This window comes from Watersipora subatra, unplaced genomic scaffold, assembly GCF_963576615.1.
Source record: "Watersipora subatra unplaced genomic scaffold, tzWatSuba1.1 SCAFFOLD_27, whole genome shotgun sequence".
In the NCBI taxonomy this organism is placed as follows: domain Eukaryota; kingdom Metazoa; phylum Bryozoa; class Gymnolaemata; order Cheilostomatida; family Watersiporidae; genus Watersipora; species Watersipora subatra.
Window position 1 is genome coordinate 793,820 of NW_027045397.1, and position 24,870 is coordinate 818,689.

The 24,870-nt window shown below is 36.2% G+C and overlaps 3 protein-coding genes across 3 annotated transcripts in view; 2 read left to right on the forward strand and 1 right to left on the reverse strand.

Moving 5' to 3' along the window:
• Window positions 1-24,870, forward strand: part of LOC137410439 (sacsin-like) — a 276,408-nt gene that overhangs the window by 5,752 nt on the left and 245,786 nt on the right. The gene's annotated exons all lie outside the window — the stretch shown is intronic.
• Window positions 1,709-9,863, forward strand: LOC137410428 (kinesin-like protein KIF21A). Its single transcript, XM_068095847.1, has 7 exons — window positions 1,709-1,827; window positions 3,276-3,384; window positions 3,468-3,648; window positions 5,300-5,464; window positions 7,393-7,692; window positions 8,258-8,457; window positions 9,400-9,863. The coding sequence occupies exons 1-6, from the start codon at window positions 1,747-1,749 to the stop codon at window positions 8,325-8,327; spliced, it is 906 nt and encodes a 301-aa protein (XP_067951948.1). The 5' UTR covers window positions 1,709-1,746; the 3' UTR covers window positions 8,328-8,457; window positions 9,400-9,863.
• LOC137410434 (uncharacterized) lies at window positions 17,228-22,357 on the reverse strand. Its single transcript, XM_068095851.1, has 5 exons — window positions 22,257-22,357; window positions 21,097-21,258; window positions 20,709-20,879; window positions 20,082-20,113; window positions 17,228-17,327 (listed from the first exon to the last, which is right to left on the reverse strand). The coding sequence occupies exons 2-5, from the start codon at window positions 21,136-21,138 to the stop codon at window positions 17,228-17,230; spliced, it is 345 nt and encodes a 114-aa protein (XP_067951952.1). The 5' UTR covers window positions 21,139-21,258; window positions 22,257-22,357.

The following is a 24,870-nucleotide window of genomic DNA, read 5'->3' on the forward strand; positions in this document are numbered from 1 at the left end:
TTTGTTAAGGCAGAAAAAAACTAGCTGGATTCTGTAAAGTCTGACCTTTTTTAACCAATCAATTTATTCTCTCTCAAAACCAACAGTAAAATTTACACAACAAAATTTCCTTAAAAACGCTAATAATAACAACTAATGATAATAAAAAATCTAACAAGAATGTCATGGCCTTCGCCTGGTAAAGGCTAATTCGCACTCGTCCATTTATTTGTCAATGTGACGTGTTATTTTGTGTGTCTAGCCACAACAGCCTCAACTCTTACACATTTTGACACATTTTTTAAATGTAAGTCAGTGGCTGTCATTTGTTGCTTTTCTTCTTAACGCCGCAAAAAACGTAGCGTTCATGTATCTTTTGTAATTAACTTGAAACTTTCAGAGCTACAAACTATTTGATACATTTTACATGATTAACTTATGTTTTAGCTCTGTCACAACTGCTAGTTACATTTTTCTTCGTCAAATAGTATTTGAACATTGTGCTTGACCAACTTATGTAAACTTTGTTGAACGCAAATAATATTGAAAGTTAGCCTATCTATAAATTATTTATCTGTAATTTTTAAAAAAGAATTGAATTCTATGTTAGAGTATTAAATGAGGTGTCTCTAGACTATTGTTCACTTGGGGGCAAAATCTGAGTTTTTCAGAAGTATTAAAGACCACCAACTAAGGTGAAATCTACAGTTTGTTAACAGTAATGGTATACAACTTGTTAAGTGAGTTATTGCCATAATAAGTCTATGCCATAATAAGCTAAGGCGGGTAAGGTATATCATGTAACAATTAATTCGATAATGTTTTGCTAGACTAACACAAGGAAGAGCAGCTCGCTAGAAGCAGTAAGCGTAGTGTGCAAGTCTAGATTACTTTCATTGATCGCTTACTAGCATCATATTTTGACATATATAACAGCTGCTATATCATATATAACAGCTACTATAACATATATAACAGCTGCTATAACATATATAACAACTGCTATAACATATATAACAACTGCTATAACATATATAACAACTGCTATAACATATATGACAGCTGCTTTCAGTTAATTTCTTTTGCCGCCTTGATCAGTTGATCACCCTTGGTTGATGCAACCGTTTAAAGGTCAAGGCCAAGATTACCCATATAGATACTATTCTACCCAGTATCTATACTAGGTAGAATAGCACCCATATAGATACCGGTACAATTCTACCCATATACGTATAGATACCGGTACTATTCTACCCATATACGTATATACACTGGTAACTATTCTACCCATATACGTATATACACTGGTGCTATTCTACCCATATGAATACTGGTCGAAAGCATTGCTAAAACCTTCATATGCTCATCAGGACTTGATATAATCAGCTGGTTTTTATCATTTCTAATTCTTGTAGAGTCTGACCATCTTCAAGAAGACCTGGCAGAGCTGTCAGGAGAGATTTCACTTAAACAAAGAAGTGTGTTAATAAAAGGGTGACAATTCTGTAACTGGTATAGCCTTAAATTTTAGTATAAAAAAGTTCATGAAAGTGTCTCTCCAAATTCAAATATTCCATTTTGCACTATGAGCTATAATGATTCTCTTGCTCTGCAGGCTGAATTTTATTCTGCTATTTTAATTTCAGCAGAGATAAATCACAGTTGACCACTTCTGAAATAAAAGACGTGCGGTTGACACCCCCATCCTTGCCATCGCTGAGCAGGAGACGCCAGCCACTCCAGGACTCTGACAGTACTAATGTATTCATGAGGCTCACCAACACACAAACTGGCGGCACACAAAATAAAAAGGCGCAGAGCTTTGGCACCGTCAGCAGCTGTGACAAAGTAATGAGGCCCAAGTTTTCAAGTTTAACCCGTTGAACTACTTACGTAATTGTCTTCATGTGTTGACTAACAAATTATGAGCTGGATTTGCATGTATGTGAGTCTATACAGCCTAATACTAACTTACTGTGATACCTCCAACATCATTAAAATCATTCAAAAACAAATATTAACTGAGCATGGAAAAAACATTTCATAATCACGATGATGAACAGTCGCGTGTTTCTAGAGCATTGCTTACTGAGTACTGCTGCAAAAAGTCTCAGACTGAACAAACAGTTGCCCTAATGCCATTCCCCTAAAGATATACTATTCGGCTCACGTTGGACTAAATAGGAATATTGCATCTCTTAGAAATTAGAAACTCAGGCTAGAATTAGTGTTGTTAGTCTCAAATAGCAAGAATTAACAAAGAGTGCGCACCAAATCGCAGAGTGGTTTGTTATAACAGATGCGTTTCACTGCCTTGAAGGGGCCAACTCAATTTTGGCATTATCAGCTCTTAGATAAAAGCCCAATGCGTAAACCTTTTGAATGGCCCTACAATACGTTTTCTGTAGTCTATGATTTTTACCATGCGACAATGTATTGTAAACAACCTCGCTACATCATGTGTCTGGTACACTTGTCTACACACAATCTATACACAATCTAGGCAACTAGTTGGGCAATTGACCTTATGACCTTGTGTATCTTGACTAGAGAGGTGATACTAGCCATGGCATCCTAGGAGTAACTTGTAACTAAGCAAGTGCTTACAAATGTTTGCTTTTCAAACAACACGAGTGATGAGCCAGATGAGCAAACAATAGGCATTCGTAGTCCATAGTAGTCCCATTGTATAACGACTTGGAGAGGTTTATTTATGACGATAATATTGAGTGATGCTGCTCCAAAGTACTCCTATTGTAGCGCGTTGCTTCATGAGCCTCTATTTTGATTGCTATGAGTTGGCAAATCGCTACTCTTCCAACTAGCCCCACTTTTTGTCTTTGGTGTTCTAGTAGCACACCAAACCACGGACTGCAGCACCTCTTCTTTACAAGAAAATAATAATTTTAGGAATCGTTATGATTTTAATGTTAGTTTTTCTAGGCTAAGCGATGCACTCTTTGATATATTAAAATGGCTAGAGAGCATTAAATTAGCATTAGACTAACTACACGATATGCAAGTAAAATAATTATATGTTGAAAGCATAATTTTTATTCCCCATAAGCCTTTAAAACGATTGACGTAAAAAATTTCACTAATAGAACATTGGGGTGAAGATATTTTCGAGTCATCTTTATACCTGCAGTAGATCATTTATAGGAGGTATGATTGGTTTCTGTCTAAGAGCTATGTATGTGTAACCTTATCAAATTGTAATAGCGATGTTGTTACTAGAAGCTCAGCAACATTGTTACTTAAATTTACATGTTTTCATTTGGGTGGGTCTCTTGCAGGTGACAAGCTCCAACCAGAGTCTCATATGTGTAAAGAAGGCAGTTGGTCACACAAAGGCTGTACTATCTATATGTGCCGCCGACAATCTTTTGGTTTCTGGCAGTAAAGGTAAGTGTCAAGTTGACTCTAATCTAACGCACTAACATATTCTAATACCTCATAATTGACCTGCGTTTCCTTTTGTCTCGCAGACTTGACGTGCAAAGTGTGGAACATGTCAATTGGTTCAGAAGTTTTGTGTCTTGGTGGCCACCCTAACTATGTCTCCAAAGTTCGATATTGCGAGGTCAACCGGCTTGTCTACACTGTCTCCAATTCATTTGTCAAAATGTGGGACATCCGAGCTGGAGCTAAATGTATAACAGTGCTCAGGTAAGCCTAGCTCGACTCATACTTACTTGCTTTCAGATGCAATTACATTTATATGGCTACTTGTTACCTTCTCTACCACACATACAGTCAAACTGTCCAACATAAGATATTACAGTTAGTTCCTATCATAACGGTTAGTTCCTATCATAACAGTTAGTTCCTATCGTAATGGGTAGTTCCTATAATAACTGTTAGTTCCTATCGTAACGGTTAGTTCCTATCGTAAAGGTTAGTTCCTATCATAACGGTTAGTTCCAATCGTAACGGTTAGTTGCTATCGTAACGGTTAGTTCCTATTGTAACGGTTAGTTCCCATCGTAACGGTTAGTTCCTATCGTAACGGTTAGTTCCTATTCTTTCGGTTAGTTCCAATCAAAACGGTTAGTTCCTATCATAACCGTTAGTTCCTATCATAACGGTTAGTTCCTATCGTAACGGTTAGTTCCTATCCTTGCGGTTAGTTCTTATGATAACGGTTAGTTCCTATCCTTACGGTTAGTTCCTGTCAAAACGGTTAATTCCTATCCTTACGGTTAGTTCCTATCCTTACGGTTAGTGCCTATCATAACGGTTAGTTCCTATTGTTACGGTTAGTTCTTATCATAACGGTTAGTTCCTATCGTAATGGTTAGTTTCTATCATAACGGTTAGTTCTTATCCTTACGGTTAGTTCCTATCATAATGGGTAGTTCCTATAATAACTGTTAGTTCCAATCGTAACGGTTAGTTCCTATCGTAACGGTTAGTTCCTATCGTAACGGTTAGTTCCCATCGTAACGGTTAGTTCCTATCGTAACGGTTAGTTCCTATTCTTACGGCTAGTTCCTATCAAAACGGTTAGTTCCTATCATAACCGTTAGTTCCTATCATAACGGTTAGTTCCTATCGTAACGGTTAGTTCCTATCGTAACGGTTAGTTCCTATCCTTGCGGTTAGTTCTTATGATAACGGTTAGTTCCTATCCTTACGGTTAGTTTCTATCAAAACGGTTAATTCCTATCCTCACGGTTAGTTCCTATCCTTACGGTTAGTGCCTATCATAACGGTTAGTTCCTATCGTTACGGTTAGTTCCTATCATAACGTTTAGTTGCTATCGTAATGGTTAGTTCCTATCGTAACGGTTAGTTCTTATCGTAATGGTTAGTTCCTATCGTAACGGTTAGTTCTTATCCTTACGGTTAGTTCCTATCATAACGGTTAGTTCCTATAATAACTGTTAGTTTTTATCATAACGGTTAGTTCCTATCATAATGGTTAGTTTCTATCATAACGGTTAGTTCTTATCCTTACGGTTAGTTCCTATCGTAATGGGTAGTTCCTATAATAACTGTTAGTTCCTATCGTAACGGTTAGTTCCCATCGTAAAGGTTAGTTCCAATCGTAACGGTTAGTTCCTATCGTAACGGTTAGTTCCTATCGTAACGGTTAGTTCCCATCGTAACGGTTAGTTCCTATCGTAACGGTTAGTTCCTATCGTAACGGTTAGTTCCTATTCTTACGGTTAGTTCCTATCAAAACGGTTAGTTTCTATCATAACGGTTAGTTCCTATCATAACCGTTAGTTCCTATCATAACGGTTAGTTCCTATTATAGTGAATACTGTGCCAACAGAGATGGACACAATGTGAGGTTTTATATCTTATGTTGCAGTTCCTCTGGTCTGGTGCATGACAGTATCCCTGTGGAGCCAGCGTCGAGCAGTCAGGCCATTCTCCAACAGGGAGAGCAGCAGATATTTGATATCCAAGTCAGCAGAGATGGTCATAAACTATACACAACTACTGGAACCACCGTTCAGCTCTGGGACCTCAATACGTAAGTTGATGCGTTTTTTTCAGTTACGATCCCTAGAATAAAAATCTACATTTGTTAGTTTGTATGTTGTCCATAAATGTAATGTTGTTGCTAAGAATCCCTCTGATAATGATGGATTTAGTTTGGATGCCGGCTTGTCTTCAATTTCCTTGTAAATATTTGTGTATATTATAGTTTGAGAATTTTCCAGTTAAAAAAAATTGAAGATTACGAAAATTAGAGAATTTTGAGGCACACACTCTCATTGACAGCTATTTCTGTTAAAAGCACTTTAAAAATATTAGTATTAGTAACTGTAGTTACCAAGGTTAACATAATATTTTCTCATTAATTTTTAGTGTTGTTCATCACATAAAATTTGAGATGGAGTGAATGATCAATTTCAGTATATCAGTTTTTCCTGGTAATTACTCAATCCAATCGTGATCCCACTTGATGGCCTGGAGATCAGAGTCGTTATAAAATACGTCAGACCTAGTCATTGCTGCATTGTTGGGCCTATCTGGTTCAGTCTCACCAGATCAATCTGTCAGTACGAAAATATAAAAGTTTGATGATTTTCACCAAGGGGTGTTTGTATTAAATAATCATGATGGGCTTCTACACCTCTCTATACGACATTTTTATGTTACGATGCCAACACCGGAACAAATTTATTTCGTATGGCAAGGGTCTAATGCAAATGTAACAAGCAAAATTATAGATAGGTAAAATAATAAAAAATATGAAAAGGTTTTTATACCACATCCAAGGTGGGATACTTCTCGATATATCTACTAGCTAGTATATTGTACTTACTGTCATTTGAGGTGGGATACTTCTCGATATATCTACTAGCTAGTATATTGTACTTACTGTCATTAGAGGTGGGATACTTCTCGATATATCTACTAGCTAGTATATTGTACTTACTGTCATTAGAGGTGGGATACTTCTCGATATATCTACTAGCTAGTATATTGTACTTACTGTCATTAGAGGTGGGATACTTCTCGATATATCTACTAGCTAGTATATTGTACTTACTGTCATTAGAGGTGGGATACTTCTCGATATATCTACTAGCTAGTATATTGTACTTACTGTCATTAGAGGTGGGATACTTCTCGATATATCTACTAGCTAGTATATTGTACTTACTGTCATTAGAGGTGGGATACTTCTCGATATATCTACTAGCTAGTATATTGTACTTACTGTCATTAGAGGTAGGATACTTCTCGATATATCTACTAGCTAGTATATTGTACTTACTGTCATTAGAGGTAGGATACTTCTCGATATATTTACTAGCTAGTATATTGTACTTACTGTCATTAGAGGTAGGATATTTTTCCATATATCTACTAGCTAGTATATAGTACTTACTGCCATTAGAAGTAGTGTACTTCTCCATATATCTACAAGCTAGTATATTGTACTTTCTGCCATTAGAGGTAGGATACTTATCCATATATCTACTAGCTAGTATATAGTACTTACTATTATTAGAGGTTGGTGTATGAATCTTAGAAAATCCACCACAGTTGTAACTCTCTTCTATAGGTGATTTATGTACACAACTATAACCTTCCATAGGTGGTTTATGTACACATCTATAACCATTCATCTATAGGTGGTTTATGTACACAGCTATAACCTTTCTTCTATCAGTGGTTTATGCGCACAACCGTAATCTTCTTTCTTTGTATAAGTCCAAGGGTCACTCCTAATGTGTATTTGATCTACCCATGTGGCATTTTGTAACTGACAGTTATTTTTCATTGGTTGTCCGCTTGCATGCACAACATCATTTAACCATATATATATTGTTAACAGCACTTACAACTAAATCTAGCAATTTAGCTTCTGCACCTTTTTGATGACTAATTGCTATATTCATTTAAACTGTCAAGGCTGGTGATCTGTAAAATATTGTACGCTTACAGGCTATCGGCAGTCGGAAAGGTTGCTAGCGGCCACCAAGCACCGATTATTTGCCTTAGTTTATACAACGACTCAAGAGGGAAAGAACAACTCTTAACTGGCTCCAAGGATCATCTAATTAAGGGATTTGATATTTCCAATGAACAAATTTCAAATTATCCAATTCAGGCCAAATTTACTATGGACCCTCCTCACTATGATGGTGTTCAATGTCTCGCGCATCGTCAGGACATCCTTTTTAGTGGTTCTCGGGATATGCGTATCAAAAAATGGAACCTCAGTGAACCCTCTCTCAACCACAGGTAAAATTGGTGTTTTTACAATACTAGGTGTTGCTCTATTTAATAGCAAAATAAAGGTGATAGTTATTTCCGGTAATGGTCACCAATCAAGATCACCACTTTGTAATAAATATTTTTTATTAGAAGTAATATTTGAGATGGAGTGAATGATTGATATCAGTATATCGGTTTTCCTGGTAATCACTCAATCCAATTGTGATCCTACTTGATGGCCTAGAGATCAGAGTCAATATAAAATATGTCAGACCTAGTCATTGCTGCATTGTTGAGCCCATCTGGTTCAGTCTCACCAGATCAACCTGTCATACGCAAGACATTATGCGGTGTCTCTCACCAATATTTGCAAATGTCTTGTAGGTTTGTTACAATACAGAGACTCGTTTATGATTAAAAGTTTCATATTGCAGGATTGCATTGTTGACTCATTCAAAAGGGACAAGTTGATTTGCCAGTGTTTAATCTTTACCGTCTTTAATGCAGTTCACACCGCTCCTTTCCGCTTAAGTTGAATGTCAATTTCAAACAAACTCCTGGTTCCTCATTCCTCAACTTGCATTGTTTTCAGTCAGTTAATGGCGCCCATAAGGACTGGATCACCGACATGTGCATGCTACCAGATAATGACATATTGCTAAGCTGCTGTCGCTCTGGCACTGTGAAGATTCGGTCAAACGAGACTTGCCAGCAGCTAAATGAAGTGCGTGCTCATTCATTAGCCGTCAACTCTATGGCTACCAACCGCAGCAATCGCTTTACTGCCTCTAGGTAAAGTAGTATATAGTACTTACTGTCACTAGAGGTAGGTAATTGTTCAATATATCTACTAGCTAGTATATCGTACTTACTGCCATTAGAGGCAGGATACTTTTCAGTATATCTACTAGCTAGTAAATAGTACTTACCGTCACCAAAGGTAGGTAATTGTTCACTATATCTACTAGCTAGTATATAGTACTTACTGTCACCAGAGGTAGGTAACTGTTCACTATATCTACTAACTAGTATATAGTACTTACTGTCACCAGAGGTAGGTAATTGTTCAATATACAAATTATGTAAGCTTATTGTAAATTTAATGTTACGTCTGTCACCCATGTGTTCTAATGAGACACTTGACCAATTAGCCAAATAGTATAGATTTACTGGCTTTTCCTTAAATCCAATTAATTCACTGATTACTGTATGTATTCGAGTATAATCACAAAATCTTTTACCCATTTTTAATGATAAATCATGAGTAAGCACAAGTAGTCGCATAGCGTCTTGTTGCCTGATTTACTGAGAACCGTTCGCTTAAGCAATACTAATGATTTTTGTACTGACTGTGTGACTACTTACCTAGTCGATCGGTGTGGCAATACAGATGCCTCAAAAGTGACGTTTTACAAATTGTATAGCGGTCAAATGATTGCGATGCTACTTTGTCAATTGGGAGCAAAACCGATTGATATTTTTAACGCGACTAGAACCCCTTAAGCATCCAACGTTGTTGATACGTCAAACAAAATCTTAAATAAATGCAATATATTGGGCTGACAGTTTCTTTTATAGTTATTCAATAGCATCATTGTGTGAATTGTGTAAATATGCCAAATGGAGAAGTTGATAACTTTGGTTGGTTGTACCAACATATCTTGTTCTTTGTCCAAGAACTTTTCATGCGCCACGATTTAGCATGTATAACAGACATGGTTCATGCTCTTTCAGTGATTGCACGATAAGGATCTGGTGGATGGACCCACATAAACTATACAGTTCATAGCCAAAGCACAGATTCATTCTCCATATTCTCATATTTTTTGTCTGTATTTATGTAGCTATTTTTGTTTTCTTTACGGTTGATGACTATGCAGGAAAATTATCTTATACATTCCTTTTTTAAATCAATGTTCAAATTGTTTGACCCATGTACTTTGCATGTGTCTATATTCCTAGTACACATCCGACTATAAACTCTTTCGTGTCAAAGATTATCATGATGTTACATCATATCCATCGATGCAATTATTCTTCTCTTCTCGTCGATATTTATTTTAACCTTTTAAACACTTTGTCTGTTTTAACTGGCCGTAGATTTTCGAAATGCGCATTTATTTTTGGTGCAATAGGCTTTATTGTATTCAATCTTGTTCGTTGAAATTATCTCAAAAATAAACTAACTTTAAGAGTAATGGAGCTGTCTTATGTATCAACACGAATCCTTTTACTTTGCTCTAATTTTGTAAGGTACCTACATATGTTTATCATAACAACATTGGCTCACAGCTAGTCTAATTTTATTAAAACTATACAATAACATCAATAGTTGAGTGTTTCATTGTTGAGCTGCATGCGTTTGCATCCTCGGTCCAATAAAAGCATGCATTTATAGATATGATAATTCACCTTAAGGAAGGAAACACATCAAAATGATACTTTTAAAGGCAAAGTAACAGTTCTGAAGGTAGTATTGCGAAGTAACAGTTATGAAGGTAGCATTGCAAAGTAACAGTTCTGAAGGTAGTATTGCAAAGTAACAGTTATGATGGTAGTATTGCGAAGTAACAGTGATGAAGGTAGCATTGCAATGTAACAGTTATGAAGGTAGCATTGTAAAGTAACAGTTATGAAGGTAGTATTGCAAAGTAACAGTTATGAAGGTAGTATTGCAAGATAACAGTTCTGAAGGTAGTATTGCGAAGTAATAAAAAACCTCATAATGTAGTCTACCATGTGGTCTTTGAAGCCCTCTGTGATACTTGCTTACTTACTCTACAGTTAAACATTGATAATGAGTTGGTACTGTGTGGGTGGAGCATGTTATAGTATTCCCTTTTTTTCCAGTTGGTCAGTTTGAGAAAACTAATATGTTTCTCAATGACTTCTCATCTAAAGAACTTTGAGTTAAAGGTTATTATTAAGGGAACGCCATTATCAAGCTGTTAGCAGCAGTCAACGCTTTCTAAAGGCTTTTGTAACTAAACATTTTAAATATTAATAAACAAACAATTTACTTGGCATTTATTCAGTGATACCAAATAACTGACTCCACTTTATGATTTTGCATTGCGACTGAGTCATGAATTTTGAGCGAGTTTTAAGAACTATCATTGAAATAATACCAGTCGCAGGTGCCAGTTTGCATTTGCTAACTAACGTTAATAATACACTTGAAACAAACTGCAACTAAACTTGTACTCTTGCATCACCAAATAAGGTAGTTTTGATTTGATAATGTAAGAAATATCTTTCAATGCCAGGTGCGTTTTGAACATCATTTCTATCTATGAACAGAAATCCAATTACTACACCTGGAAGACATCATTTCTATCTATGAACAGGAATCCAATTACTACACCTGGAAGACTCTTTACTAACTTAAATCTTTAATTTTTTTATCAAATAATCTTATTCAAAAAATAAACTTATTGAAGATGCTTAATTTTTTAAACATGTAAATGTGGTTAAAGTGACATCTTGTTTGTATAATATTAATCTCAACTTTATTTTACTAATTTCAGCTTTTACATTTACATCTTGAGCTCCGAAATAACTGCCATAGGTGTGACCGTGACGATAAAAATCATTACCTTGTAAGGCTGTTAGGGTAAAAACATATTTCTTTAGCAAACCATACCACCCAGGTATCGTTTGGAAGTATGGCATAAAGCAATGAGCCAGACGTTTGCACGCTTCACAATGCAGGCATGTTGAATTAGATCAATGTTATGTATATTTAACAGGAGAGTTTTCTCGCTGTGTCGAGAGCATTCACTCCCTACAAAAACACTCTAGTGAGTTTTTACACACTTAGTGATCAGAACATGAGCCAAGACTATATGTAAAATGTGCACTGTTTGGAAAGTATCTCACGTTCCATTTTACAGAATACGCAGAGATACTTCACACCTATAACCACTCACACTTCACTAATTTAGTGTTGAGCTCCACTGCTCCGTTTAAAGTAATCTGCTTCCTCATTAGTATTTTGCAAAACTGTCTTTCACCTTCTTCTAAATATAATGGTAAGTATTATTTTAATGCCAAAGTAATGGCATTAAAATTTCACACACCGACATCACTCAGTTTTCTATGGGTCATCTAATGTATTAAGGTAATTTCAGAGATAGGTTGAAAATATCATACCCTTTCAAGAGCTTCTGTCTAATTTGCTATTGACAGCAAAATAAAAAATTTCCATACTGCAAGATAAATTTTGAGATGATATGCAATAAGTCAAATCTTTACTGAATTCACGTAAGATACAAGATCCTCAAAAGCTCTAGTATATTTGTATTTGAGTCACTTTGTCTGCAAATATGTAATATTTAGGCCTACTGATAAAGTATAATCTAGCCACAACTGACTAAGATTTCAGAGCTTTCAGCCACTTAGAAAATAATGTGTATCAGCAATGATATATAACCACTCCCCATAGATATGGAGGGTAGCCTGGGCATGGCTCTTGTGGGGATTGGGAGAGATCCATGCCCAGGCTACCCCCTCTCTCCCAATCCCCCACAAGAGCCATGCCCAGGCTAGGGGGCATATGTCATTGGTATATCATCAGTATATAAAGAGTCTTGCTTTCAAGAATACGCTGAAAGAAGCAACAAAAACTGCTTGCTTTGCTAGAGTGAAATGCATTTTGGTTAATAGACAAACGGCTATTTCTATGATTAGTTTTACTTTTACATGGTAACTTGAAATCATCCATGCTTTAGCCAGAATTTTGCTCATGCTAGATTCTATTAAATAATCTACCTCAATGCTAAATTTTAATCAACAAACACCAGAGCATATTGAGATATTTTGTTTTTTAAGCTTGATTCCAATGTACATATGTTGAACCAATGATATACAGCCTGTGGGGCTGTATATCATTGGTTGAACTAATGTAAGAAAAATTTACAAAGATACATAATTTGTAATTACTTTCTAACTTTTCAATTGTTATTTTTTCTTACAAAAAAATTCAAACGAATCAATTCCTAGTTATTTTAACGCATCGTAAAGCAGCATCACCGCCAATGTCAATAAAAAGAGCCTCCGACTTCATCTTGTAATACATTTACACTCAAAAGCAATAATTATTCATAAATTCGTTAAAAGTTGTCGCCTTTCTCATTTTTAGACCCACGATTAGCTAGTCGAGCAAGACTTTCATTCAATAGTCTCCGAGCGTTCGAAGGAAGCTAAAGATAAGCTCGGCATGGCGGTTCGCTCCAGTTTCAGTACGAACTATTAGCCGTCTGTGATGCTTTGAGAACTAAAACACGAAGCGCTCTGCCATACTAGATTATAAGTTAATTTCCTGTTGATATAGTTCATGGTTTGATAAAAAAGAACAATTATAACTGCTATAATTGATGTTGCCACTCTTACAACAGCTAAATATGATAGACTTTGGTTACAAAACCAACTTCATAGATAGTTTTCAGGTTTGATGTTGCATTTTATTAGATATACCTCACTTGTTCTTTTCTCTGACTTTGTAATACCATCGCAAATGCGTATTAAATACCAAATTTATTAACGCAAGATAGTTCATGATAGTTGTACTATAAACTATTATAGTTGCAGTAAGCCCATTGACAAATGTACCAACTTTGCAAACGTCTTATGCTCGCACTACTGTCGTTATGCATTCGTGCAGCTTTGAATCGTAAAATGGACGGATTTTCACGACTCGTTTCGTAGGTTATCTTTTTAACATTGCAACAATCTGGTTATTGAAATATTTATTCTACTAAGAAGCTCAGACAGTTTCTCGACGCTGTTTACTACATGTTCACACATTGAATAAGCAACTATCGACAATCTTGTTTATGCGAAGGCCTCTACGCAGAGGGGAGATTTCTCAAAAGATATTGGTACGGCCACAGAGAAAGGAGGGACTGATCATGCTCGCGAAAATATTTGAAGCCAGTCTTAAATAACACCTCAGATGCATTTTAGACTGTTTTATACAGACAGAGGTTCAAAACCGTAGTCAATGCTATCGATATAAATGCAGTTACTGCAAAAGAAATGTTACAAGCTGTCCTAAATTCTTGAGAAATTTTTTTTGTACCAAATATTGGTTTTGCGGAGAAATTATAACAGCAGCGATTAAGAATAGTAATAAGAAAACTTGCTGTTAATTTCATCTTTTTTCGAGTGTGGAGAATGTTGTTGGAACCAGTTGCACAGAAACATTGTTTTCTGTGGCAGTTATGCATGTTTATGGATATGTTGTATAGGTATAATAGAAATATCAAGAAAGTATATCATGCATGATGCGTTATTTAGTTTTATTGCACTGCAAGGCTACCTTTACTTAACCCTAATTTGGATTATTTATTACACCAAGACTTCTCACTCACTTATTGGTAGGAAGCAATCTTTGCAGCCCTTCTTGCATGCCCTTGTGCATACTCCTAGATGACTGTTCGCTCTTTTAGATTGTCTGTTCTCTTGTTGTGCACATGAAATGCATAATGCTGCTAAGCCGCAATTATTTCATTTATTATAATTAATATATATTAATTTTGTTTGGATATTTTCCTGCACATCATCGGAATTAGCGCTGTGCTAGTTTATGATAAAAGGGGCATCAAAATACATAAAGTGATAAGTCTGGAGCACAAGCCTATTGATGATCACAAGTCTCTGACTGACCTAGAGTGATTTTCACAAATCCTAAAACAAAGGTGCACACACTCCACAACTGAATTTGAATCAAATGACAACATTGGTGAAATGGATGATAAAATAAAATTACATAGGCATTAAAATCCAACCATATCACCATCTATTCCAGTCTATGTTCAACCTGATATAATTGTTTTATTATATTAATATTGTTTTGAAGCATTAAAATAATGGTATACCTATAATAAAAAGTGACTCAATTGATGAACGCTATTAGCAAACTAGCACGCTAGTAATAAAGTGATGACTTTCCCTTATGTAGCCTTATGTACCCTTATGTAGCCTTATGTACCTTATGTATGGAGGAACAACAAACTGGTTTAGTCAAGTTTATGTTTATATTTAGTTTTTAATGTAGAGGGCTCATGGACTCATAGCTCCCTTTCTACCATTCAATGTTGTGGGCTACATACAAAACTTTAATGTAGTTGCTGAAAAATCATTGTAATTGCGCCAAAAATTAGAGTGGCTGAGTCCGTTAGGCTGTATCATATTTTTTAATTTCTATTTAAGAAAAGTTTTTTGTTGGTATGCTAATTTTTTAAAAGAAAAATAACTTGTTTACTTTGGATTAAATAGCTCACCACGATAATCAGATAACGGGAAAGATGACCCTCCGTTCTAGCTGTGTGATAAATAAAAATGACTAATAATAAAGCACCATGAACAATATACTTGCAGTAAAAACATTTTGTACAATTTCTTGAGAGTAACATAGCAAATTTTTCTAAAACTGCCAATATTCATAATAAGTAGGTTTAAAAGTACCACCCGCTAAATGAGATTCTTCGTAACACCATCAGCTCGGTCAACAAGCTATACATCCAAAATGACTAGGGGCTAGTCCCCTAGTCCAAGTGACTAGGGGAATTGGTCATCTACTTTGGACCATCTGGTGACTAAGACTGTCATAAAGGTGACTAGGTAGACTGGTGGCTGTTAGCTTTCTCCTTAAAATTTTTCACTCTTGTCTCACTCTCTACTACAATCAAGTACTAATCCCGCATAATATTTAAGCTGTTTCTTTGGAGCAAACTGTTTGGTAAGGGCCAATCACTAATTGAGCTGCTAACCAAATCACATTGTTAGTAACTATTTCTATTTAACTGAAAAATTTGGGAGTATAAAATTCAGATGCAATTTTTTTGGTGTAACTACTACTGAAAATGCACTGCTAGTCAGCTCAGTCGAGTGTTATACTGCTAGAGTCCTGCCAGGATCACATAGTTAGCAGCAGTTACAATCATCAAAAGCGCACATTGGAAATGAAATTAAACAGCAACATCAAGAGGCTGCAGTCAATGTGTACAATGATCGGGATCACACCATTTTCTTTGCTTCAATATAAACATGTATAGTATAAACAAATTATAGCAGCACTGGGTTACACATGATAGCTCTTGCATGACACCTCAAGTAGTGTGGTTACTTTAGATAGAAGTTCCATGTTATTCAGTTATTTGAATATGCAGTTCCAATTGTACCAACCGGAGCTCCGACTAGCATAAACTTAATAATCGTAGAAGAAATAAAAGTTCTCTGATCTAAGACAGCCTATTGTGGTGGCTGTGACATTTTATGCTGAAAGAATTTGGCCAATGTTTGACAGATTTATCAACGATTTTAGGATGCACTGGTCAGTGGAAATTGCTGGCCTTGTTTTTCCCTTTGACGCTATTAGTTGCAACTCTGCTTTATCGGGTATTGCCATTAGCTGCAGCATCAATGGCCGTGGCTAACAGTCCTGTATTCCCTAGTTGCAAGTTGGGGCGGCTAATGTTAGGCAACTAGTTATGTAATGTATGGCGGTGTTAGCCCCAACAGGTTTCTTTCATTTAGGGCCTCAACCGGGCATCTCATGTGAAGTTTTAAAAATTTTTATCAGAAAGTATAAACATTTTTTCTATTATTTGAGATTTGTTTGTTTTCGGTGATGTGACTGCCAGGACATTTTCAGATTAAAATAAGCTAAACTTGATTGCAGTTAAAAGAAATGCTCAAAAGAGAAAGATATCTTTTTCTTTTAAGCATTTCAACATCAACAAAGATCAATTTTGCCGATTTTATTTCAAGTTCATCCGAAGGTTTCTACGCTTTCGTTGGGCCATTGCCAAGCGGATGTTTGTTAAAACTTGGCCTTTTGCAAACCTTTATAAAGTCGTTAACAAGAATATATTGCCGATGATAATAATGACGCCCAAAAACTATTAAAAGCTAACGTTTATCTCTATCGCATGGAATAAAGTGATATTATACAGCGATAAAAACCGTTCCCGTAGTCGTTGGGCAAATAACTGTTCCAGTTAATGATGTTGAGGTCGAGTTATCTAAAGCAATTTATCATTGCGTGAAAACGAACCAAACAAATCCGTTCGAGTTAACCAAGTGTTCGTGATAAAATTTTACATTTTATCCGAGAGCGAGTTATTCGAGTTTGACTGTACTTAGCCGCCAAAATTTCTTAAAAAGTTGGGGTGTCTCAGCCGGCCAGTCGCCCCAGGGAATACGGGCCTGGTTGCTAAGTACCTCAAGGTTACTATGTTCTTCCTTAAGCCCGGTCAGCATCTTTCTCTACCAGCCCTGGCCTCTCACTCTCTGTTATTGATATGTATTACCCTATCACCAACAACTCGCTTAACAACATAAAATCAGACCTCATGTTGAGGAGAGATGACTTAATCTTATTGGCCTCTGGTTGCCTCACAATCTTATCCTGCATTGGTAGCTATTCCCACTGGCCAAAACTTTTACACTTGAATCTGACTTCAAAACTACAGCTAGAACCCATTTCCTTGGTTTTGCAGGAGAGAAAGATGCTTCACTTGCTTCACACTCCGATATTGTGGGCTCTACTTTGCTGTAGTTACTTGCGGTCTTTTTTGCACTCCTTTGTCCAGTGCTCCTTGGCTCCGCACTTGTAGTCAGTGCAGGGAAAATAGTTGGTGCAGTGGTTTGCAGAATAACTTAAAAAATGCACCACAAGGCCTACATTTTTTTACTGCCTTAGTTTTTTTACCTTTCCTATTGCCTTGCTCTTGCCAGCCATGTTGTTCAGTGGGCTGCTAAAACTGTCTGAGAGTTTTACTTTTTATAACACCTAATACGCATTTGTTTCTCCACAGCGCCATCTCAGTGATTTCTATTCTCTTTAAAACCTGTGGTGTTTTACACGATGCTGTAATGGGTAGAACCACAAATTAAAATGTCATCTAATAAGTAGTGCCTTCAAAACTATTAGCTATTTAATGGCTTTATGGAAATGCTTCAACTGAACAAATTATTTGAGGATATTTGTCTAAAGCAAATACATTCTTATGGTGCCAAAAATGTATTGATAAATCGATTTTTTACTCAACTTAACCTGCCAAAACTCAGAATTGTATAGTTTTGGAGACATGGCACCACTAGACAACCGACAATATGTCTGAAATCCTATGTAGCAGGTGAATTAACACTAATTAAAATTGGTTACCTTTATATACATTAATCTTACCACCAGCTTTTGAGGCTGTTTTGAAGCTTGAACAACAGTCAGTAGGTTTTTTCTGCTGTCTTAATGACCTTTCAGCAAGCATATTATTAAGCGCTCTTGCACTGTGGGTTCTCAATCTCTGCTATGGACTTTGGGGAACACTATCTGACAAATTTATCACTGCTCTTAAATTCATGTTAAATATACCAAGCATTGTACAAGACTATCAAATACATAGGAAACTTTCCAATAATGTGAATTTTGTTGCAAGTCAACCTTTAAAAGATTATACCTGACACCTTATAAAATGCACGCGGGAGAATCGATAGTTTGACCTGGACACAGTATTTACTTTACTGTCTATGCAACAAATCTTTCTTTATATCATTTAAGGCTATAGCTAGAGCAAATTATCTCTTTTTTACTATCAACAGAATTCAACATTTTTAATTTGATTTCCTAAAAACTATCACAATCAATGCATTACTTTCGCAAGGCTAATCTGGGGTTTGGAGCCTAAGCTTATACAATGCAGCCGAGCATGCAGAAAGACATGCATATGTAACACTCAGCATTAGATTTCACTACAGCTACGCATCAGCAAAAATATATTTTAATACTTTTAAAAAGCTATCTTGATGTTTGCAGTAATACACTACCAAAGCTTTGGTTGCCATGGCATACACGAAACATGTCCTGAACAATTCTATGAACTTGAATAATTGCACAAATACATTTATGTTGGAGGAAGCAGTGCAGTCGTCTGCAAATGAATAGGAGTTACACAACGACTACCTTAAGCGTGGTTCTCATATATGCCGCAAAGCACCGGCAACAGCACCGCAGGCTATGGCGGTGAAATGTGAGCCTACACGCCGGGTACCGCCGAGTACCACCGGTAGTTGCCGGCAGTTAACACAAGAGTTTAGCGCTGTTCAAATTTCGCAAATAGCCGCAAGCAAAACCTTCCTGAAATGCACTGTACAGGTAAAGATCACCATTATCAAAATGGCGTGGCGAGCGAACATTTTATGTGAAGCTGCGATTATGTTTAGCAATGCAGCTTTAGATGTGAACAGAAGCTGCCGATACTAACGTCGCAAGCGTTTTGCTGCGCAAGTTACCGCCGGAGTCTCGCAATCGATATGGAAACCAGACTTTAGCAGCTATGAAGATGAGTTGAACATATCATCAACAAAATTTCAGTGCAATATAGTGTAACCGTGACATTACTGATTACTCTATGCAATGTAATGATTATGCAAGCAATTATCAAATAAGAGTCTGTAGAGAGTTTTCTGTTCAACAGAACAGAAAACATTAGAGAAACACAAGGAATAAGGCATTGGCTATTTACGCTGGCAAAATTATTATTTGCAAAGACACCACACACCCCTGATGGCTGTGTAGTAATAGAAGAAACTGATGTATTTGTGATTGGTTAAAAGTGTTGATCCCTGATTAACATAATCATGACACCAATTTGTTCATTTTCACAGTAAACCGATTTTTTTTGAAAGTTGCTTTGAACTAGTGACAACGATGACCAACAAGTATTTATATATGAAAAAGGCTGTTACTTGCTGTAAAAGATATGTGATAAACACTGGTGTAAATTGGAACTGCTTGCATAAAATTTCAGGATATGTTAGATTAAATATTTTAAAGACCTAAGTTTTACTTGCAGTTTGATACAATTCATCAGCCTGAGTTCAAGTTGTAGTTGGACGATTTTAGATTATAAGTTGATGGATCTTTTTTTTAAGAAAACACAAGTGTAAATAGCTGTACAAACATTAGTGCAATGATAAACTATGGTTTACCCATATCTACTATATATATATATATATATATATATATATATATATATATATATATATATATATATATATAATTAATACAATCGAGTTCCAATAAGGGTAATGACAACATCCAATAGATGTTTTGATCTTTACTTGACCTAGGTTGATACTTGTAAAACATAACTAGTTATTCAGTAGTCTCGATCTGTGTAGTCGCAGCAGATGTTTATGCCATATGTCAGCTAAGAAATTTGCCCATTTTAGGAGCCTAAGAGTAATGACTATACATGTGTCCGACCTCATTTCTCCTAATGGCAGTGTCCAGCCTTTTACTGTACGCATCTATCTTCTTGCTGAGCTGTTCTCGCTTGTTAATGTGAAGATCCATCTCAGCTTCCATGTTGGCAATTGTCTGTTTCCGCACAACAACGGATGTCACGTACCGCTCAAGCTTGTCCCACTTGCTTTTCGCCACCTGAGTTAGAGTAATCGAGTAAAACGTAGTGTCCATTCGCACAGAGGACAAGACGACATAATATGTGTATATATAAGAAACATGCCATACACAAAAAAAATACTCTTCCAATTTAAGTGGCAGATTATTTTATATTACTTTAGGTTTAGCTGTAATCAGTAGAAAAAGTCACTAGTAAGTTGAGATTATAACAACAGGCTGTGAGAAACTTTGATATAAGAGGTGACATGAGATAACATGAGGTGCCATGAGATAACATGAGGTGACATGAGATAACATGAGGTGACATGAGATAACATGAGGTGCCGTGAGATAACATGAGATAACATGTGCTAGACGTATCAACGAAAGGCAAATAGTAAATCGCCGTCTGAGCAACAAGCAGTTATCTACTCTGCAATTGCTCATTTAACATTGTCTAGTTTTATCTCAGCTATAAGTTACGACCCAGTTAGTGCTATGGCCAAGCTATAAGTTGTTCTTCAGTAACTAACATTCGCTACCAGAATACTGTCCAGAAATGAAAATCATTCTGAAGCAAATTTGGCAGATTGATTGGGACAAAGAGGTTAAAAAAGACGATGCAAACAGTTACCTTGGGAGAGAAAAGAAGAGCTGCTGACTTGTGCCTAGAAGCAGAAGATGATGAAGTCTTGCCAGATGAATTTTCATGGGAGAGGTTTGCCCTATTTTTGGCCATCACCCTGGAAGAGGCGGACGAGTCTCTTTGTCTTTTCCTCAACTGACTGACCTCTTCGTGCTTGCGCTGGCAACACAATACGCTGACTTATGCAAAGGCTAGGATAAAATAAAAATGATTTATATGTCAAGGATACATGAAATGTCGATGGCTATCCCAAGCCACCTACTTTTTACGACAGAATTAATTAAAACATCAGTAGACTGTTATATTCGTCCTGTAATTAATGAAGGCACTCTTTGAAAACTTAGAGACCAACATTTGAGTGTTGTTAAAGACCAACCTTGAGTATGGCATCTTTCTGTCTGTTTTGCAACTCCAACATGCGCACCTGATTGTCTCGTTACCGCTTCTCTTTTTTCAGCTGTAGCAGCTCCTTATTCTTTCGTTGGTCACTAATCTTATTCTTCTCTGATTCCGTCTTCATTTGTGCCATCAGTCACACCTGCAATAGCATCACCATAGTTGTCGAGATCTCCAAAACCAAGATCATGTGGTGGTGCAATAGTCAACACAACACATTACGAAGATCCCAAAAAACTCATACGCCAAACAATTATTTCCCATTCAAACTTTTCCCTGACTAACACAGATATAAATATAGTAGTGATGTCTCTCTGTGTAGGATTAAGTAAGACATAAATAAATATAGTGGTGATATCTCTTTGTGTAGGATTAACTAGCACATATAAATATAGTGGTGATATCTCTGTGTAGGATTAACTAGCACATATAAATATAGTGGTGATATCTCTGTGTAGGATTGACTAACACATATAAATATAGTGGTGATATCTCTCTATGTAGGATTAACTAGCACATATAAATATAGTGGTGATATCTCTCTGTGTAGGATTAACTAACACATATAAATATAGTGGTGATATCTCTGTGTAGGATTAACTAACACAGATATAAATATAGTGGTGATATCTCTGTGTGTAGGATTAACTAACACATATAAATATAGTGGTGATATCTCTTTGTGTAGGATTAACTAACACAGGTATAAATATAGCGGTGATTTCTCTCTTTGTAGGATTAACTAACACATATAAATATAGTGGTGATATCTCTGTGTAGGATTAACTAGCACATATAAATATAGTGGTGATATCTCTCTGTGTAGGATTAACTAGCACATATAAATATAGTGGTGATATCTCTCTGTGTAGGATTAACTAACACATATAAATATAGTGGTGATATCTCTGTGTAGGATTAACTAGCACATATAAATATAGTGGTGATGTCTCTCTGTGTAGGATTAACTAGCACATATAAATATAGTGGTGATATCTCTCTGTGTAGGATTACCTAACACATATAAATATAGTGGTGATATCACTGTGTAGGATTAACTAACACAGGTATAAATATAGTAGTGATTTCTCTCTTTGTAGGATTAACTAACACAGCTTTTGTATCGGTCAGCAAGCCTACCTTTATCTTCTTCATCTCATTCAGTTCAGTACTAAGGTCCCTGATGCGCCGGTCGTAGACAACTTGGTTCTTCATCATTTTGGCGTGCTCCTTTTTGGCAGTATTTACCTTATTGAGCTCCTGTTGCATGGTATCCAGCCGTTTCTCAAACTCCATTTTAACTTTGCGCACCTGCTCCTCCGACTGCTGCTTCTTGCTGCCTGAAAACAGAACTCACATAACAGTTTATTTCATTTGTATTTGCTATCCTGGTAACTGCTGTCCGGTTACGAATTAGCTGGTTGCAAAGCTAGCTACACGTTAAGATTATCAAACTCATACCAATTACTATCTAAATGACAGATTATTACACCGAAGCCATAGCACTGTATGGACTGAACTTTATAACTTGTTAAGAGCTAGCTGATTAACTATTAACAGCTGATCTAACATATACTAGCTATAACAGCTGATCTAACATATACTAGCTATAACAGGAGGTTACCTAAGCTGCTTAGGACCTGGTTTCGTTCTCGTTCAACAGCCATTATTTGGTCCTGCAAGTTGCGCATTTTATCCTCGTAATGCTGACGAATTGTTTGCAGTTGTCGCTGGCTCCTTTCGAGTTCTTCAATCATTCTTTGTTTAAGTGAAATCTCTCCTGACAGCTCTGCCAGGTCTTCTTGAAGATGGTCAGACTCTACAAGAATTAGAAATGATAAAAACCAGCTGATTATATCAAGTCCTGATGAGCATATGAAGGTTTTAGCAATGCTTTCGACCAGTATTCATATGGGTAGAATAGCACCAGTGTATATACGTATATGGGTAGAATAGTTACCAGTGTAGATACGTATATGGGTAGAATAGTACCGGTATCTATACGTATATGGGTAGAATTGTACCGGTATCTATATGGGTGCTATTCTACCTAGTATAGATACTGGGTAGAATAGTATCTATATGGGTAATCTTGGCCTTGACCTTTAAACGGTTGCATCAACCAAGGGTGATCAACTGATCAAGGCGGCAAAAGAAATTAACTGAAAGCAGCTGTCATATATGTTATAGCAGTTGTTATATATGTTATAGCAGTTGTTATATATGTTATAGAAGCTGTTATATATGTTATAGCAGCTGTTATATATGTTATAGTAGCTGTTATATATGATATAGCAGCTGTTATATATGTCAAAATATGATGCTAGTAAGCGATCAATGAAAGTAATCTAGACTTGCACACTACGCTTACTGCTTCTAGCGAGCTGCTCTTCCTTGTGTTAGTCTAGCAAAACATTATCGAATTAATTGTTACATGATATACCTTACCCGCCTTAGCTTATTATGGCATAGACTTATTATGGCAATAACTCACTTAACAAGTTGTATACCATTACTGTTAACAAACTGTAGATTTCACCTTAGTTGGTGGTCTTTAATACTTCTGAAAAACTCAGATTTTGCCCCCAAGTGAACAATAGTCTAGAGACACCTCATACTAATAATACCTAATACTCTAACATAGAATTCAATTCTTTTTTAAAAATTACAGATAAATAATTTATAGATAGGCTAACTTTCAATATTATTTGCGTTCAACAAAGTTTACATAAGTTGGTAAAGCACAATGTTCAAATACTATTTGACGAAGAAAAATGTAACTAGCAGTTGTGACAGAGCTAAAACATAAGTTAATCATGTAAAATGTATCAAATAGTTTGTAGCTCTGAAAGTTTCAAGTTAATTACAAAAGATACATGAACGCTACGTTTTTTGCGGCGTAAGAGTTGAGGCTGTTGTGGCTAGACACACAAAATAACACGTCACATTGACAAATAAATGGACGAGTGCGAATTAGCCTTTACCAGGCGAAGGCCATGACATTCTTGTTAGATTTTTTATTATCATTAGTTGTTATTATTAGCGTTTTTAAGGAAATTTTGTTGTGTAAATTTTACTGTTGGTTTTGAGAGAGAAAAAATTGATTGGTTAAAAAAGGTCAGACTTTACAGAATCCAGCTAGTTTTTTTCTGCCTTAACAAAACAACAACTTAAAAGCATTCTATATAAAACATGTAATATAATTATTAGGTTAACAAAACTGTGTTTTGCCAAATAAACAACGACATTGATTCAAATTGTCTTTGTAATTTATTCAAATATCCATTCGCATCTTACTGACACTTAACAATGATTGAACAATGCGTGCAGAGTTATTGAAATTAATAATAAATGCCTGTTCAATAAATCAATAAAGGTCAGTATTACCTGAGGTATTGAAGAAACGGAATTGTTATCCATTTCAGTAGGAAGTGTTTGCACAGAACTATCACCACTAGTGCCACAGCTATACCGTTCTAGATCTCTGCAGGCAGAAAAAGTAGGTCAAGGCCGGTCATACGGAGCAAGTTAAGGCCTGTCATACAGAGTAAGTTAAGGCCTGTCATACAGGGTAAGTTAAGGGCTGTCATACAGAGTAAGTTAAAGCCTGTCATACGGAGCAAGTTAAGGGCTGTCATACAGAGTGAGTTAAGGCCTGTCATACAGAGTAAGTTAAGGCCTGTCATACAGAGTAAGTTAAGGGCTGTCATACAGAGTAAGTTAAAGCCTGTCATACGGAGCAAGTTAAGGCCTT

What these genes read in the sequence shown, in the direction of transcription:
- LOC137410428 (XM_068095847.1), top strand. Translation starts at nt 1,747, where the DNA reads ATGAGGCTCACCAACACACAAACTGGCGGCACACAAAATAAAAAGGCG. An exon ending in CCGTCAGCAGCTGTGACAAA is followed by an intron (nt 1,828 to 3,275) that starts GTAATGAGGCCC and finishes GGTCTCTTGCAG; the next exon opens with GTGACAAGCTCCAACCAGAG. An exon ending in TTTGGTTTCTGGCAGTAAAG is followed by an intron (nt 3,385 to 3,467) that starts GTAAGTGTCAAG and finishes TTTGTCTCGCAG; the next exon opens with ACTTGACGTGCAAAGTGTGG.
- LOC137410434 (XM_068095851.1), bottom strand. Translation starts at nt 21,138, where the DNA reads ATGTTGGAGTTGCAAAACAGACAGAAAGATGCCATACTCAAG. An exon ending in AGAAAGATGCCATACTCAAG is followed by an intron (nt 20,880 to 21,096) that starts GTTGGTCTTTAA and finishes TTGTGTTGCCAG; the next exon opens with CGCAAGCACGAAGAGGTCAG. An exon ending in CTCTTCTTTTCTCTCCCAAG is followed by an intron (nt 20,114 to 20,708) that starts GTAACTGTTTGC and finishes ACTCTAACTCAG; the next exon opens with GTGGCGAAAAGCAAGTGGGA.